Source organism: Bos grunniens, chromosome 1 (assembly GCF_055505025.1).
Source record: "Bos grunniens cultivar Pamir isolate PY7600 chromosome 1, Bosgru_T2T1.0, whole genome shotgun sequence".
NCBI classification, from domain to species: domain Eukaryota; kingdom Metazoa; phylum Chordata; class Mammalia; order Artiodactyla; family Bovidae; genus Bos; species Bos grunniens.
This window is the reverse complement of record NC_141165.1, coordinates 90,448,947-90,464,771: the sequence shown is the minus strand read 5'-3', so window position 1 is coordinate 90,464,771 and position 15,825 is coordinate 90,448,947. Positions and strand designations below refer to the sequence as shown.

The 15,825-nt window shown below is 37.0% G+C and overlaps 1 protein-coding gene across 2 annotated transcripts in view; it reads right to left on the bottom strand.

Moving 5' to 3' along the window:
• Positions 1-1,926: 1,926 nt before the first annotated feature.
• The window catches only part of KPNA1 (karyopherin subunit alpha 1), a 71,362-nt gene continuing 57,463 nt past the window's right edge, over positions 1,927-15,825 (bottom strand). For both annotated transcript variants that reach the window (XM_086403299.1, XM_086403309.1), the window contains 4 exons: positions 13,984-14,109; positions 11,925-12,052; positions 6,759-6,937; positions 1,927-5,410 (listed from right to left, as the gene is read on the bottom strand). In XM_086403299.1, the coding sequence (XP_086259425.1) occupies positions 5,223-5,410; positions 6,759-6,937; positions 11,925-12,052; positions 13,984-14,109 (621 nt within the window). In that variant the 3' untranslated portion in view covers positions 1,927-5,222. The remainder of the gene's footprint in view (positions 5,411-6,758; positions 6,938-11,924; positions 12,053-13,983; positions 14,110-15,825) is intronic.

The window sequence follows — 15,825 nt, the reverse complement described above, 5'->3', positions numbered from 1 at the left end:
GTCGTGTCTGACTCCTTGCGACCCCATAGACTATACAGTCCATGGAACTCTCCAGGCCAGAGTACTGGAATGGGTAGCCTTTCCCTTCTCCAGGGTTTCTTCCCAACCCAAGGATCAAACCCAGGTCTCCCACCTTGCAGGTGGACTCTTTACCAGCTGAGCCACAAGAGAAGCCCAATAATACTGGAGTGGGTAGCCTATCCCTTCTCCAGGGGATCTTCCCAACCCAGGAATCGAATCAGGGTCTCCTGCATTGCTGGCAGATTCTTTACCAACTGAGCTATCAGGGAAGCCCCGTACCCTTTACTAATATCACATAGATGCACATTCCTTCAGTCATTTAATATTTATTGAATGTCTGCTGTGTGCAAGGCACTCATCCATGGCCTGACCAACCACATTCAAGTACAAAGAATCATTAGAACCATTCCAAATCAAAGTGTAAAAACACTTTGAAAAAGGACATAGAGTGGTCAAAATGACGAGGTAAGCAGAACATAACAACATACATTAAAAGGTCATTTTTTAAACTTTGGACACTCCTTGGGTTGATAATCCTTTAGGAAGTCAGCTGTGTTAAATTCACATCCATGGATGGCACTGCTTTCTATGGTAACATTCTTCATTCCAAAGCCTTTTCCCTCTGTGTCAGTACTTTGCTTTCTACATTTGAATTTGTTGAATGGAAACGTTTCTGAGTTTAGCAGTTATGCTACTAAACTCAATGAATCATGTTATTTTTAACTTGTCAAGTCATAGGAAATTTTAGCACCACAGAAAAGGAAAGATGTTTGGATTGAGTCTCTACACTCTGGATTGTGTAGCCTAAAAGCAGTTCATACCCGATTTAGTCATTTCAAGGTGCTGATAAGAAGAAGAAAGAATGGCCCGACAAAACAAGTAACTTGGCCCAGCTGTGGCCGCAGTGTCCTGTTCTGGGAATTCTTGGCACAGAACACTTGTGACTGCTGCTTTCTTCAAGACACACAAACTGCAGGGCTTTCCCCCACCTTTGGACAGTGTCTAAGGGTTGTGACCTTGAGGCAAAGTAAATTCTCCTAAGTCTTGATTTTGTCACCATAATGACAAATTATCCACCTCAAAGAGGTGGATAAAATGAGGATTAAATGAGAAAAAGTGAAAGTCCTTAACCAGGCACCTGGAAGACTAGAGAGGTTCCAATAAAGACGAGTTCCCTTTATCTGACCTGTAAGAAAACAGGCTAGGATTTCTTTGTCTACTCCTAGCTGAAAACAGAATGGAGCTTCATCTACCCTTAATCCTTTCTCCTTACTCCAAACTTCCAGATGAGTTTTATGTCCAGTAGCAATCTGATATTTTAAAAACCAGCATACAGTGGTATTTGTTTTATCACACCTTTATGCTGCTCTGGTACCCACTGTTACTGCCTTTTCCTGACAATAAAGCATGTTACAGAATACTACCCAAATCAAAGCAGACTTCCTGGACTAGGAGTGCCACATCTGGTCTTCAATTACTTTAAAAATATACACACACATGTATAAAGTTTTTAACTTCTGATGACAGAAAAAGGTAGCCACGAATATTTCTCAACTGGGTAGATATATTTACTCTGCTTACCTCATAATAGAAGAAAAATGGTTCTAACAGAAGCTAACAGCTTCAGATGGCAAAAAAATTCAGATGAGACTTCCACAATAGGTACACCTGTCTGAGCAAATTTTGGAATGCAGGAGGTAGAACACAGTAAATATGAAAAGCAAATAATACTTCTTCCTACAAGTGGATCCCCTCTTTACTGAAAATCACCCTTAGACATCACAATTTCCAATATATGCAGAAAGTCCAAAGCCCTTAAATACCTTTAATGACTTGCCTCTTGATATTAAAATGTTCACAAAATGAAAAATTCTTTGAGGAAAACTTTCATAATGCAACCTCAAATTGGGGGGGTTAAATAACTGAAATATTTATTTAGCACTGGAGAAGTAAATTCATAGTTGCCCGTGGGTGGCCATGTACAACAGAGGATAGCTGACAAAGTCTGCTTAATAAAATATACAACATATTTTTTCTTATGCAAAATCAGCAACAATCTGGGATAATTCAGATTTATTATGGGGTAACTGTCAAAAGTTTTTATCTGTGACAATAACGATGAAAATCAACCCAGAGTCCATTCAGCTTTATCTGGCAGATGGAAGGTACAATCCTAGGGCAACAGAATTTTCAAAAACAGTACAGCTGACAAAGTGTAAAAAGGGTCTAATTACTTAGTGACAACATGAAGTGTTCCATGGAGAACTGTGTCTCCTAAATCTCACATTCTTCATACCTATCACCTTTACCTTTCTAGGTGTCTTTCAGTCTAACACATATCTACCTGCTGATCCTTCAGATACAAAGTGTCTTTACATCCCAAATGTTATCAGTGCTTCCCCGCCACACCCTCCCCCCCAAATAAAGTTCTCATTTCAAAGAATACACTTTGAAAGTTTAGAGGAGGAAATAAAAAAGGAGAAAGGAAAATCAAGCCACTTTCCCCCAGAGCGGTATATAAAACTGCAGAAGAGTTTTCCTGTGTTGAAATTAGCATGCTTTTGTAATGACTAACATCTCAGTGAAAGTAAATTAACACAATCTGCCAGGTAGAGAACTAAAAACAGGACTTTTTAACAGCTACCTTCTAAAATGTCCCTCTGTTACTAAAGAGGCTGCTTTATCAATTCCAACAGTTATGATGGGATTTAACTTTTAATCAATTCCAACTTTTATATTTTAAAAACTTAACTGCAAGAAAAAATTAGCTATCTCATGGCTCACGAACTTCTAGGACAGAGCAAGATAAACTCCTCTTGTTTCAGACAGACAATAGACCACATTAGTTAAATGGATTTTGTTTTACTTCATTCATTGAGACACCTGCAGTTGCTAACAAAAATTCCCAGTGTATGCTTTGCTTGCTAATTTGGGGAAACTTCGTTTTATATTTTTTCCGTTAAAATTGATTTACCAAAACAAGATGAAATTTTTAAAATTATCCAATAGAAGGGACATGATTTAAAACATCCTAGAGAAATGTTACCAGTAATTTACAATTTAAAAAAACTCAGCCACAAAAAATGTCAAAGCTAAAAACAAGAGTTTTACTATCATTCAGTGCTTCTGTTACCCTTCTGAAAGAAGTTATATTTTAATGTGATGTAAAGGCAACATTGAAAGTTTTTCTTTAAATTAACCACCTAATTTGTCCCTAAAATTACAAAGAAAGTCTTTTACAGGTCAAGTGCAGTAAACTAAAATGTTCTTTCAGCACAAAGCAGCACTAGAAAAAGTAACAGTTATAGACGGAGTTGACTAGTTTTGCAGTGGCTGCTCCATCAATAACAGACATCAGCAGACGGTATCCATTCCAGAGCACAGACACAACTACAGACTAGATGCGAAGAATGCGTCATACACTTGGCTGATAAATGTTGTCTTTGTATCTTTCTATTTTGAATGAAGTGGATTTCTTATTAAAGTTTAAATCAGATCACGTAAGTTGGTGGTTTAAACAACATGATGAGGTATGAAAGCTCTGAATATCCCTAATGTTCAGCAGGATTTACCAGAGATATAACAGCTTGTCAGGGGAACTTTCAAATAGTTACACTTTGGGGTTATAATGAATTCTAGAAGAGGACAAGATTAAAGAGGTTTAAAAGGATATTCTCTGAAAAAGAACTGAGCAACTTTCCTTCAGAATTCATTTTGAACAGCACATCAACAAAAAATCTTCTCTGATAATATGTCCCAACATTGAGTCAAGATGGCCAACTAGCACCAAGAAATCGTATTGAACTCAGTTGCAGTTCTCTTGGCAATTAAGCTTATTTTTCTCATTCCAGTCCGAGCACAAATGTGGATCACTGAAGACAGTACTGGAAGCGCCATTTGCAGGTAGAGGTTGTAGTCATTAAATGAGCCAGAAGGTAGAAACTTTTTATTTTATGGAAAGGACTTGACTGGGCAGTACTAGTAGGAGATGAAATGATTAGGGAACAATGAGGTCATAAGAAAAAGATCACTGCCCTTATTTGGGTTAAACAGGTCTGTCCAGAAGATGGTCATTGAAAATAAGGATGCTACTTATGTGCAGCATGAATACACTAGAATCCAGCTGCACCTAACTAAGGAAAAAAAATAATCCCTAAGTAACCTTTAGAAGCGTATTTATTTGCCAGTCACAGAAGGGAACAGCACCTAGGGTGAACTCCAATTTAATGAGGACCTTGATCAGGACCACAAAGCCTGAAACATTTGTTTTAATGCAGAAACAGCCCTAGTCACACTGGTTAAGTTTGGGAAAATCAGAGGGGTTTTTTTTTTTTCTGTTTTTAACTTTTTTATTGAATTACAGGATACGGTTTTGATCACTAAGGATTCTAAATCTTCATACCAGTATTAGAACTGTACCACTTCCAAATCCTAAGACATGTAAGACCAAAGAGAAGCAATAGCCATACAAATTAATATGTGCCCCTCTCCTTTCTGCTCTAAGGGAATCTTCAAACCAGTATCACATTTAAGAGTCAAAGTTAATTCTTCAGCATTCCTGACAACTAGAAGCACATTCACTGAAGGCTGAAGGTGAGGGAGCGGATGGTTTACTATCTGTGGAGAATGGCATCAATAGAGGAAATAAAACCATCCAATCTCAGTAAGGATTAATGCAAATGTGGCTAGAAAAAGCCACCAGTTAATCCAAGGGTTCACTGTGGAGGAACTCCTGAAAGTACTCTGAAGTACACAACAGGTCTAAACATTTCCCTTGTTGCAAGCAGTTGTGTGAAATTCAAAGTAAAGATTTAGTCTCATCTTTTAATGTCAGTATTTTTTCCCACATTAAAGGGAATGAGGAGTCCTCTTTTTCCCCCACAAAAAAAAAGGGAGCCACATTAACATGTGCATATTCCCATGACTCTATAATATGTAAGTGCAGATCTTGAAAGCCTAGGGTTTTCCATAACAGAGTGGGCCGTTCTGGTTATTACCCTTTTATTAGAAGGGTATTCCACCACAGAGAGCCAAAGGTTTTCCAGATGTGTGTAAGAGAGCAGGTGCGCAAGGCAAGCAAATGAGCGCAAACAGTATTATGGAAAACATTTGAGAAGTTAGCTCCATGAGGACTGTGGGCTCCACAGAGGACTTGACTGGGCAGCCTGGGCTGACACAGGGACATGAAAGCAGAGACTGCTTCAAAGCTGGAAACCTTCCATAGGCGCCTCACACTGCTGGAAGATGTACTGCTGCTGGCTGAGGTCAACCTGCGGTGCGATGCTGCTGTCCTCATCCTCGGTCCCAAAGTAATGCTCAATAAGATCAAAGGCCTTCTGGTAGATCTCTTGGTTTTCATGACTCTGTAAGAATTCAATTTTATCCAGGCCTAAAATGAAGAATTTTTTAAAAATCTGTTAGAAATTTTAATAAAACTGTATTTTGCCATGTTTGTTTCTCTGATGTAAAGGAAGATTCTCTACTTACTTCTCATAAGCATTTTGCAACAACACAGAAAATACTCCTCCAGTTACAACTGAAAAGAAGTATTGCAAACTGACATCTTAAATGTGTGTGCAAGCAACAGCCAGTCCCCAGAAGCAGCAGTTTCTGTAACAGTCACATCATCCTGCACCTAAGGCCAGAAGCAGAAGTTTTCCTACTGGACTATGTCTGTGGCCTAAGTTTATTCTTAGCTCTGGTTCTAGCTATCCAGGCTCTGAGCTAACCATTATCATTTCAACAAAGGTGTAACATCCATAAATCAATCAGCCAGAATCAATTTATATTGCTTTAAGGAAGAAGTCCAAGCAGAACTAGCCAACACATACTCCCTTTACTAAGTTTAAGTACATCTGAGCTAGGCTTTCTTTTACCTACAGCTTATAAGCAATCTAAAGGCTACAGCAATACTGGAAATAAATGTTAACAGTGCTCAGGGAAAAAAAAATACATATACATATTAAAAACCATACACACACACACATCCAAAAATTAACAAGATATCTATAGCAAAATATCTGGGTAAAGGAATATTTGTCTTTTTATACATTTCAAAACTTATTACACTATGCAGGAATATAGTTTTTACAATCAAGCCTTTTACGAAGTGGTAAACTGTTAAAGTCATTTTAGAAAACAATTCTGCATTATCTGATAAATCTGAAGATGACTGTGCCGTATGACCCCTAATTCCAATCTTAGGAATAAACAGACCTTAGAGTGCACTTAGGGAACGTAAAAATTATCAAGTACAATGGTAAACCAATGATTAAAGGTACAGTTAGAACTGAGATTGGAAGAATGAGGAAACCAAAAGGCAGATCGTGACTCAACTGCTTCTAATGAAACTAGAAATCTTTACAGTTAGAAGCACAGGAACTGGGAAATGCAATGCAAAATCAGAAGTCTAAAATCTTAGAAAAGGAGTGGAATGGGGTGTTGTCTACAGTAGATATGGGTGCTCTTGAGGTTCAGATGTACTAGAAGAATATAAAAGTATCATAATGGCAGGCAGCATCAGGGAACAGAAGATCCTAACAGTCCAATGTAAAAAGTGCTAAACTTAGGATACTTGCTTCTCTTCACATCTACAATGCATGTTTTCCAATCTTGCATACTAAATATTTATAGGAGAAATTTTTTGTATGAGTTTGCTAATGACAGATGTGAACAGGCCAGAAAAGTACGGAGAAAAAGAAAAAAATAATTTCAGGACATCTATTAATCTCGCTTACCATAAGCTTCTTCAATCAAAGCACAGTAAGGATTAATGCCAGTGCCATTCCTTTTGGCTTCTTGTTCTCCAAGCCTCAGGATATTTTCCAAGCCATTCAGGGCAACCTGTACGATCTTAGAGTCCATGACTGTGAGGAGATCACAGAGTGGCTTGATACAGCCCAGTTCTACAAGGTACCTAAATTGATAGAACAATTTAGTCAAACAAAGCTTTTAATTTCATAAAACTTTTGGTGGAAGGAAAATCCTCAAATTCACTCAAGAAATAAAAGTAGACACTCGTTGAACCATACAACCTACACCTTGTCCAAAAAAGTCCAGAGACACTGATAGCAAATAAACATGAAAAGGCACTCAACATGTGTCATCGGGAGGCTGCAAATCAAAACTGATGACCCCACACATCTGTTAAAGTGGATAAAATCCAAAACACTGATAATACCAAAGGCTGACAAGAATGTGGAGAAACAACATCCTTTTTTTTTTTTTTTTTTTTTTTTACTTGAGACAACATCTCATTTTTTGCTGGTGGGAATAGAAAAGATAACCACAGTGAAAAACAGCTTGACAGTTTTTTTTTTTTTTTAAGAAAGCTTTCCATATGACCCAGCAATCACACCCCCCAGATATTTACCCAATTGTGATGAAAATTTATGTCCACACAAAAACCTGTACAAGAATATCTACAGGAGTTTTATTCCTAACTCAGGTGAATGAATAAACTATAGTGTATCCAGACAATGGAATACTGTTCCTATATAATCACAAAGTTGTGTCCAACTCTTTTGCAACTCCAAGGACTATAGCCCACCAGGCTCCTCTGTCCATGGAATTTCCCAGGCAGGAATACTGGAGTCAGTTGCCATTTCCTTCTCCAGGGGATCTTCCCCACCTAGGGATCAAACCCATGTCTCCTGCATTGGCAGGTGGATTTTTTACCACTGAGCCACCAGGGATTCAGTGATAAAAATAAAATGAGCTATCTTTTAAGAAAAGATGTGAAGGAGCCTTAAATGCATATTGCTAAATGAAAGAAACTAGTCTGAACAGACTCCATACTGTGTGATTCTAAATATATGACATTCTGGAAAATATAAAACTTTTATAAAGGCAACAGAAAAGAATAGTGGTTGCCAGGGATTTTAGGGATGGGGTTAAGGGTGTAGTGATGAACAGGTGAAGAAGAGGGGACTTTTAGAGCAGTGAATGATACACAATGGTGGGAAAATTCATCAAAATCTGTAATTGTACAACACAAATAATAATCCTCAATATAAAATATGAATTTAAGCTAATAATGTATCAGTACTGGTTCTACTGTAACAAATGTAACCATACTAAAGCAAGCTTTTACTAGAAGAAATTTACAAAGTATACAGGAACTTTTACTATCATCTCAATTTTTCTCTTCTTTTAAAAGCCTTGTTTTAAATTTATATCATATTTAGCTTTATTATTTACTATGGAATGACTTTAATAGTATCATGCATAATTTTACTTAAATATTTACTGATAATTTAGATGATATGTCCTTTGACAGGCTAGGTCACTCAAATACAGACTACATAGGCCTATAGCCATTTCTGACCATTTCCCCTTCCTTTACAGCACAGTTTTTAGTCACTAAAACCTGTTAACCATTCCTTCAACATATCTATATAATTGTTTCTCTTAAAAAAAAAAAAAAAAAGCCTTCTTAGATTATATTAGTTGCTGCAAACTTGAAAAATCATAGAAAAGCATAAAGAAAAATAAAAAGTATCCACAGATAACCACTATTATATCCCGCTGTGCTACATATAAGCAGGATGACTTTGGACAAGTTATCTGATCTCTCTGTGTCTCAGTTTCCTCAAGTAGAAAAATCTGGGAACCACACTAAGTCTGTCATTAAACACCAGCAAAATTTTAAAAGTAGTTACTTAAACAGATGACTTACATGTCTGCAATTAAACTCCACTGGCCTATACAGGCAACAGCAATTGGATACTTCAGAGACTTGTTCAGAATCTCCAAATTGTCCTCAAGCTTGATCCTGGTCTACGTTTGATGTGATCTCCTCTCCCCACTAGAAATCTTAGTTCGGTGACCTCTAATCCTTATATTTTCTTTTAAAACCTCATTACTTTTGTAATACTGTCTGGTTGTAAAATCTCTTATTATGAAAACCAGTGTACTGAAAACTTGATTCGGGATTAAAAACAAATTTTAAGTTATAAAAAAACTTCTAGAACTTGTATATAATTAAATGAATAAATACTGACTAAAACTATTTTAAAACTACGAAAAAATGTGCTAATAAGTAAATTCAGAGTTTTGAAGATGTGAGCAGATTTTATCTGCAAAAGCATGGTATTAGTACTTCTTGTATTTTGACACAGTTCATTCAATGAGTTCTGGGTTCCCAATTCTAGCCATTTAAATTATACCTCCTTACAAGATCAGAGGAATTTAAGGTGCTATTTTCTGCTGCAATCACTCATTTTTGGAGACTTAAAGACCACCATAGTGGTGTTTCACTATTGATACAAGTTTCTCCAAAGTAACCTTCATCAAAACAGAGGACCAGGGGAGGTGGGCTGTTGGGAGATGCCACTTTGAGAAAAGCATGGTTCAAGTCTGGAACTGGCTCCAGTGAATGGTGTATGTCAAACACTTGGATAAAGCAGTCAGTGATAAAGCAATCACTGATGCTAGGTGGCTCTGTGTCAGGAAAGGCTTTCATTAAGAAAATTTCTGATGAGCAACAAACTTAACCGTGTCTTAAACCATCTCTCTTAAGACAGGATTTTGCTTCTTCTGTGTCCTAATTTTTATCAAAAGCATCACTTTTTTCTTCAGTCTTTGGCTCTTTCCTTTCCTTTTCGATCTATTACCAAATCCTATAGCTTTCTTTCCTATATTTAGACCTGTACCTCACTGCTACAGCTATTATATACATATTTTGCTCACACAGCATGCGGGATCTTTAGTTTCCACTAGGGATCAAACCTATATGCCCTGCAGTGGAAGCAGTGGAGTCTTAACCACTGGACTGCGAGGGAAGTCCAAGTCCTTGCAGCTATTACCGTAATTTTGGCCATCACTATGTACTAAACTATTAATATTACAAAGGCATCTTAACTGCTGTCTTTCCTCTCCTCAAATCACTGTCTTCTTCGTATCACTTTTAATATTAAAGACACTCCAAAGTCTTCCCAATATCCAAGATTAATGCCTTCATCTCAGTTTCCAAAGTCTATCTATCATTAAATTCCTCATCCCCTATAGAGAGATTGATTTGCCTCTTCCAATAACATTTACTGTGCACATTCCTTCATGATATTCTCTCCTCCAAAACTACCAAATTTCTACTCAAATGGCAAATTTCATCTCTTCTATGAAACTTTAATTCCAGGCAACATTATTTATCCTTCAGTTTTAAGAACTGTAGTATGTATTAGCATTTGATTATATTTAACCTAAAATTATGAATACTTCCCAAGTTATTCTTAACTGGTTCTTGCATCTAAATCTTGTCTTCTCAAGAATAAGCAAAAGCCACATAGATGTCTTTTATCAGTAATAAAGTCAGTTTATTTTCTGTAATTTAGACTGTAATATTTTCATAATAATCTTTCAATATAACTCTTTAATTAAGAAAAAATGGCTAGGAGATTGATAATTAACTTCATTATTACAAATACCTATGCTGAATTTTAAAAAGGGATAGAAGCCATTCCATTCCTAACAGAGCAAAACACCCTGAATACTTCCGGATGGATACCATAGTATTTTTTAAATGTCTTTAAAATATATACATGTCAATTAAGAAAACATACTGGTATAATATATAGTGACAATAATTATAAATCTGAATCTGAACATAAAACTTGACTGTCAACTGTTCTGCATGTGTGCATGTTAAGTTGCTTCAGTCATGTCCAATTCTGTGCGACCCCATGACTGTAGCCCACCAGGCTCCTCCGTCCATGGGATTCTCCAGGCAAGAATACTGGAGTGGGTTGCTGTGTCATCCTTTAGGGGATCTTCCCGACCCAGCATTGAACCCACGTCTCTTACGTCTCCTGCACTAGCAGCCAGGTTCTTTATCACGAGAGCCACCCGGGAAGCCCCATCAACTGTTCTAATAACTTCTATATTACTTCATATTACTGCCATCTGGTGGTGACATATTTAAAAATCATAGTACTCCAAACCAGAATTTTGAAGATTAAAAAAGACCCAATCTCATACAAATACGTTCTAAAGACCATTTGAAGTTCCCTTGGCTAACCTATACATGATGAACTTTACTGAAATAGCTACTGCACGTGTTAATCTATTTAAATTGTATTATTTCAGGTATATACTTCTGATTTTCTGTAACTGATCAATTTCTGAAATCTTAGGACTACTTTGTTGAAATTCCAACACAGCACTAAAACTCAGCACTGGCTAAGCACCTACACTTAATCCACAAAGAAACAATATCAGAAGTAGCTATGTTTCCCCCATGTTACATATGTAGAAAAGGTGAATGGTTTAACACTCATTGGTAACCATCTTCTCCTCATTTGAATTCCCCAAAGTACATTAAGGCAGGATATATCCATAATTAAGCATTTGATTATATGATATTCTTTAGAGGAATTGATTCCTATCCATATTTATGCATTCTCTAGCCATTAAGGTTTTAAGTTGCTGCTCTAGGGGCCATTTAAGTCTCAATTTAATACAGATCTCTCCCTTTACTGAATAATAGTACTTTAGGAGACTTGCCTCTACTGAATTTGGCACTTTCATACTTCTCTTTCAAGCCTGTGCATTTCTATTATTAAGACATCTAAATAAGAAATAGCAAGTTAGCTATTAAAGTTGCACTCTTAAGAATTCTACAAGTAACCTACTGGACTACCCATAATGTTTTTGATTAGGCAGCTTTCAGAGTAGGCTCAAGCCACCCCTATAAGTATTTCGATGGCCTCAAACCTCAACTATGCCTTCTTTCTCACATCCCAGAATTATCTTTAGCAATAAAGAATGGGCGAAATACTAAGAAATCAAATATACATTTCAGTCTAATTATGAAACTGATAACAATCTTCCAAGAGGCCAGAGTTGAGCATTCGTAACTGGGAAACAGAATGATTTTCTTTACAAGACACTACTTGGCTAGTACTTACTTGATCTGTTCAGCTGATCCTCCAGAAGTTGCATTTGTGATGGCCCAAGCAGCTTCTTTCCTTGTCCGAAACTCAGCCGTTTGTAATATACTAATGAGGGCTGGGAAAATGTTGGCATCTATCACAGTCTGAAATTAAAGAAAAAAAATTAAAGAAAAGGAAATTACAAGAATTGTAAAAATGTTCATGATGCTACTTATAATTTTTCAGCTAGTTTTACTAATGTCGCCCCTCCCCTATTAAAGATACACCAGAAGGAGTTAATTCCTCATTATCCCAAACTTTTTGACTATACTTAGTTACACTAACATCCTCCCTGAAGTTTGTGACCCTGTAATCTCCTAGTTTTCTCTTCTACATGGGTTCTTTTCTCTTTTATTGTTCTCTCTTATTCTATTCACAATAACAAATTTTAAAGGTTCAATTCTCTGTTCCTCTGCCATTCTCCTTTCTTTCATAGCATCCACTCTCACATGTGTGTTCTACAGCTCCAGTCCCCATTTCTCACTGGGATCCCAGTTCAAGGTGGCTGAGGGCTCAGTGTACATCTGCTATCCACCTTAAACATGTCATCTGCTCTATCAGGTCTTTTTTCAAACCTCTCTAGTTCAAAAGGCTGTTTTGTTTTTATTTATTCATTCTAAATTCAATCAGTCACCAAATCTCCCTTACATTCTCAATTCAGAACATCCTAAATTCATCTTTTCCTTTAGCACTGCCACTCTTTTACTCCAAGCCACAACCTCCCACCCAGATTACCAGAAGAGCCCTTTGTTAGAGTACTTTTATTCAGTCCCTCTCATATACTAAGGAGAAGGCAATGGCACCCCACTCCAGTACTCTTGCCTGGAGAATCCAATGGGCAGAGGTGCCTGGTAGGCTGAAGCCCACGGGGTCGTGAAGAGTCAGACATGACTGAGCAACTTCACTTTCATGCATTGGAGAAGGAAATGGCAACCCACTCCAGTGTTCTTGCCTGGAGAATCCCAGGGACGGGGGAGCCTGGTGGGCTGCCGTCTATGGGGTCGCACAGAGTCGGACACGACTGAAGCGACTTAGCAGCAGCAGCATATACTAAAGTAGTCTTCCTCAAATTGCTTTCTTCATGTTTCTCCTCAGTTCAAGAACCTAAAATGGGTTATCATTTCCTTTATCAAAAAACTGAGGAATTCTACATTAGAGCTTGATGGTAGCAGACAATAAACTACAGCTAAAAACATGCTATAAATTGCCATAGCTATAAATCTCAGTCCCTTACAGCCTTCTGGGGGATGACTAACAATGTTTTCCTGGTCAAGAACTCTTTCTATTGTACCACTGAAGGAAATCAGTAAAGTTTAGTGAAAAGATGCTTCATCTTGGCTCTGTCATTTACTGAAGGTATCTGTGAGCAAATCATTTTATTTCTCTGAGCCTCAGTTTCATCTTTAATCAAGAATGTTGGATTAGATGACTTCTACAATTCTACTCAGTTCAAAGTCTATGGTACATCTGTTCTACCTTGTTGTTTCAGCCTTTCTCATGGTCTATCCTGAAACATTTGGCCTACTGTATCTGTTGGGTCACTCTCCCACTAATATAAGAACAAAAATCAAGGGCAGATAACCATTTAGAGAAAACTAGGTCCCCAAAGAGTCGTGAAAAACTGAAGCAATCTAACACGAGTCCATTAAAAAATAAATATTAAAAAATAAATAAATATTTACTGGCAAGAGTAAAAAGCCAATCTACTTAGCATAAAGTCCATCAAAACATTTTGAAAATACAAGATACTACGTCTCAGATCTTGGCAAATTATCAAATATTTAAGGCAAAGAGAAAAAACCAAAGCCTAAGTGTAAGTTTCAAAAGACTTAACCTCTACAATGCAATAAAAAAACTAAGTAGTAGACTGAATAAGATAGCAGTGGAAATTAGTGGTCTCCAAGGCAATAATGGAAAAAAAAAAAAATATATATATATATATACACACACACACACAAATATACACTTTAAATGCTGTCTGAAAAAACCCTTAAATAATAAAAATATAGAATAAAGAAGCGTGATATGAGATTACCTGGATCTGTGCTCTATTTCCAGCTGTGATATTAGATATTGTCCAACACGCCTCCTTTTTTATAGACTCCTTTGGGCTACTCAGCAAATGCAACAAACTCTGCAGAGCTGAGCAATTCAAAATTACCTAAAGGAAAAGTTTGAAAAGGTTACTTATTGTATTGATCCAAACAGAAGTAAATCTCTAACTCACATACTTTATTTTAGGAAAATACAGGCAAAAAAAAAATAATCTCTCCTTGAAATTTTAGACTTAACTTTATATATGTAAAAAAGTATTCACTGCTAATAAAAATTCATTTCTAAGATTATCAAAGCAATTTCATTATATATACTCACAACTGCTAAACATAACATATAGCACACTGTGCCTTATTCACTTTACTATGCCTATAGCATATTAAAATATCTTTCCAGTAAGTGGCCAGAAATTAATAAGTGGTCTCAGAAATCAATATATACTTAGTTAAGAATACCAGGTGCTTTACAGGATACAAAGATTGAAAATACATGCCCCCAGCTATTAAACAGCTTACAAAGGTGAAGAAAGTAAGACAAATATAAGTGAACAAGGGAATCTACTCTACCGGAAACTAAAATCATAGTTATAATGATTAAAATGATATGTGACAGGCTCAAGAATCAATCATCAAAGAAAAGTGAAAGTTGCTCAGTCCTGTCCAACTCTTTGTGACCCCACGGACTATACAGTCCATGGCATTCTCTAGGCCAGAATACTGAAGTAGGTAGCCTTTCCCTTCTTCAGGGGATTTTCCCAACCCAGGGATCGAACCCACATCTCCTGCACTGTAGGTGGATTCTTTACCAGTTGAGCCACAAGGGAAGCCCCTAAAGAAGAGAACAGCATATCTAGTCTAGAAACAAATGCAAGTATTTATCAAGAATTAAGTATATATACTTTTTTCTTCAAGAAAGGATTAACTGACTAGTAGTCTTATTTAATAGATGGTTCTAGTGAAGAAAAACTAAAGAACCTCTTGATGAAGATCAAAGAGGAGAGTGAAAAAAACTGGCTTAAAACTCAACATGCAAAAACCTAAGATTATGACATCTGGTCCTATCACTTCATGGTAAATAGATGGGGAAAATGTGGAAATTGTCAGATTTCATTTTCTTGGGTTCCAAAATCAATGCGGACGGTGACTGCAGCCACAAAATTAAAAGACATTTGCTCCTTGGAAGAATAGCTATGACAAACCTAGACAGCGTATTTAAAACCAGAGATATCACTTTGCCGACAAAGGTCCATATAGTCAAAGCCACAGTTTTTCCAGTAGTCATGTATGGATGTGAGAGTTGGACCATAAAGAAGGCTAAGCGCCAAAGAACTGACACTTTGAAACTGGTGTTGGAGAAGACTTGAGACTCCCTTGGACTGCAAGAAGATGAAACCAGTCAATCCTAAAGGAAATCAGTCCTGAATATCCACTGGAAAGTCTGATGCTAAACGTGAAGCTCCAATACTTTGGCCACCTGATGCGAAGAGCTGACTCACTGGAAAAGACACTGATGCTGGGAAAGATTGAGGGCAAGAGGAGAAGAGGGTGAAAGAGGATGAGATGGGTGGACGGCATCACTGACTCAATGGACATGAGTTTGCGCAAACTCAGGGAGATAGTAAAGGACAGAGAAGACTGGTATGCTGCAATTCATGGGGTCACAAAAAGTTGGACATGACTTAAGTGACAGACTGAACAACAAGGACAACTAGAATAAGGGGTAACTAGTTGAAAAAAAATTTTAAATCAATCCTTAACCCCAAACAGTTACTAAAATAAATTTGCAACCTATTTAAAGAGTAAATATAAAAAAGAAACCATAA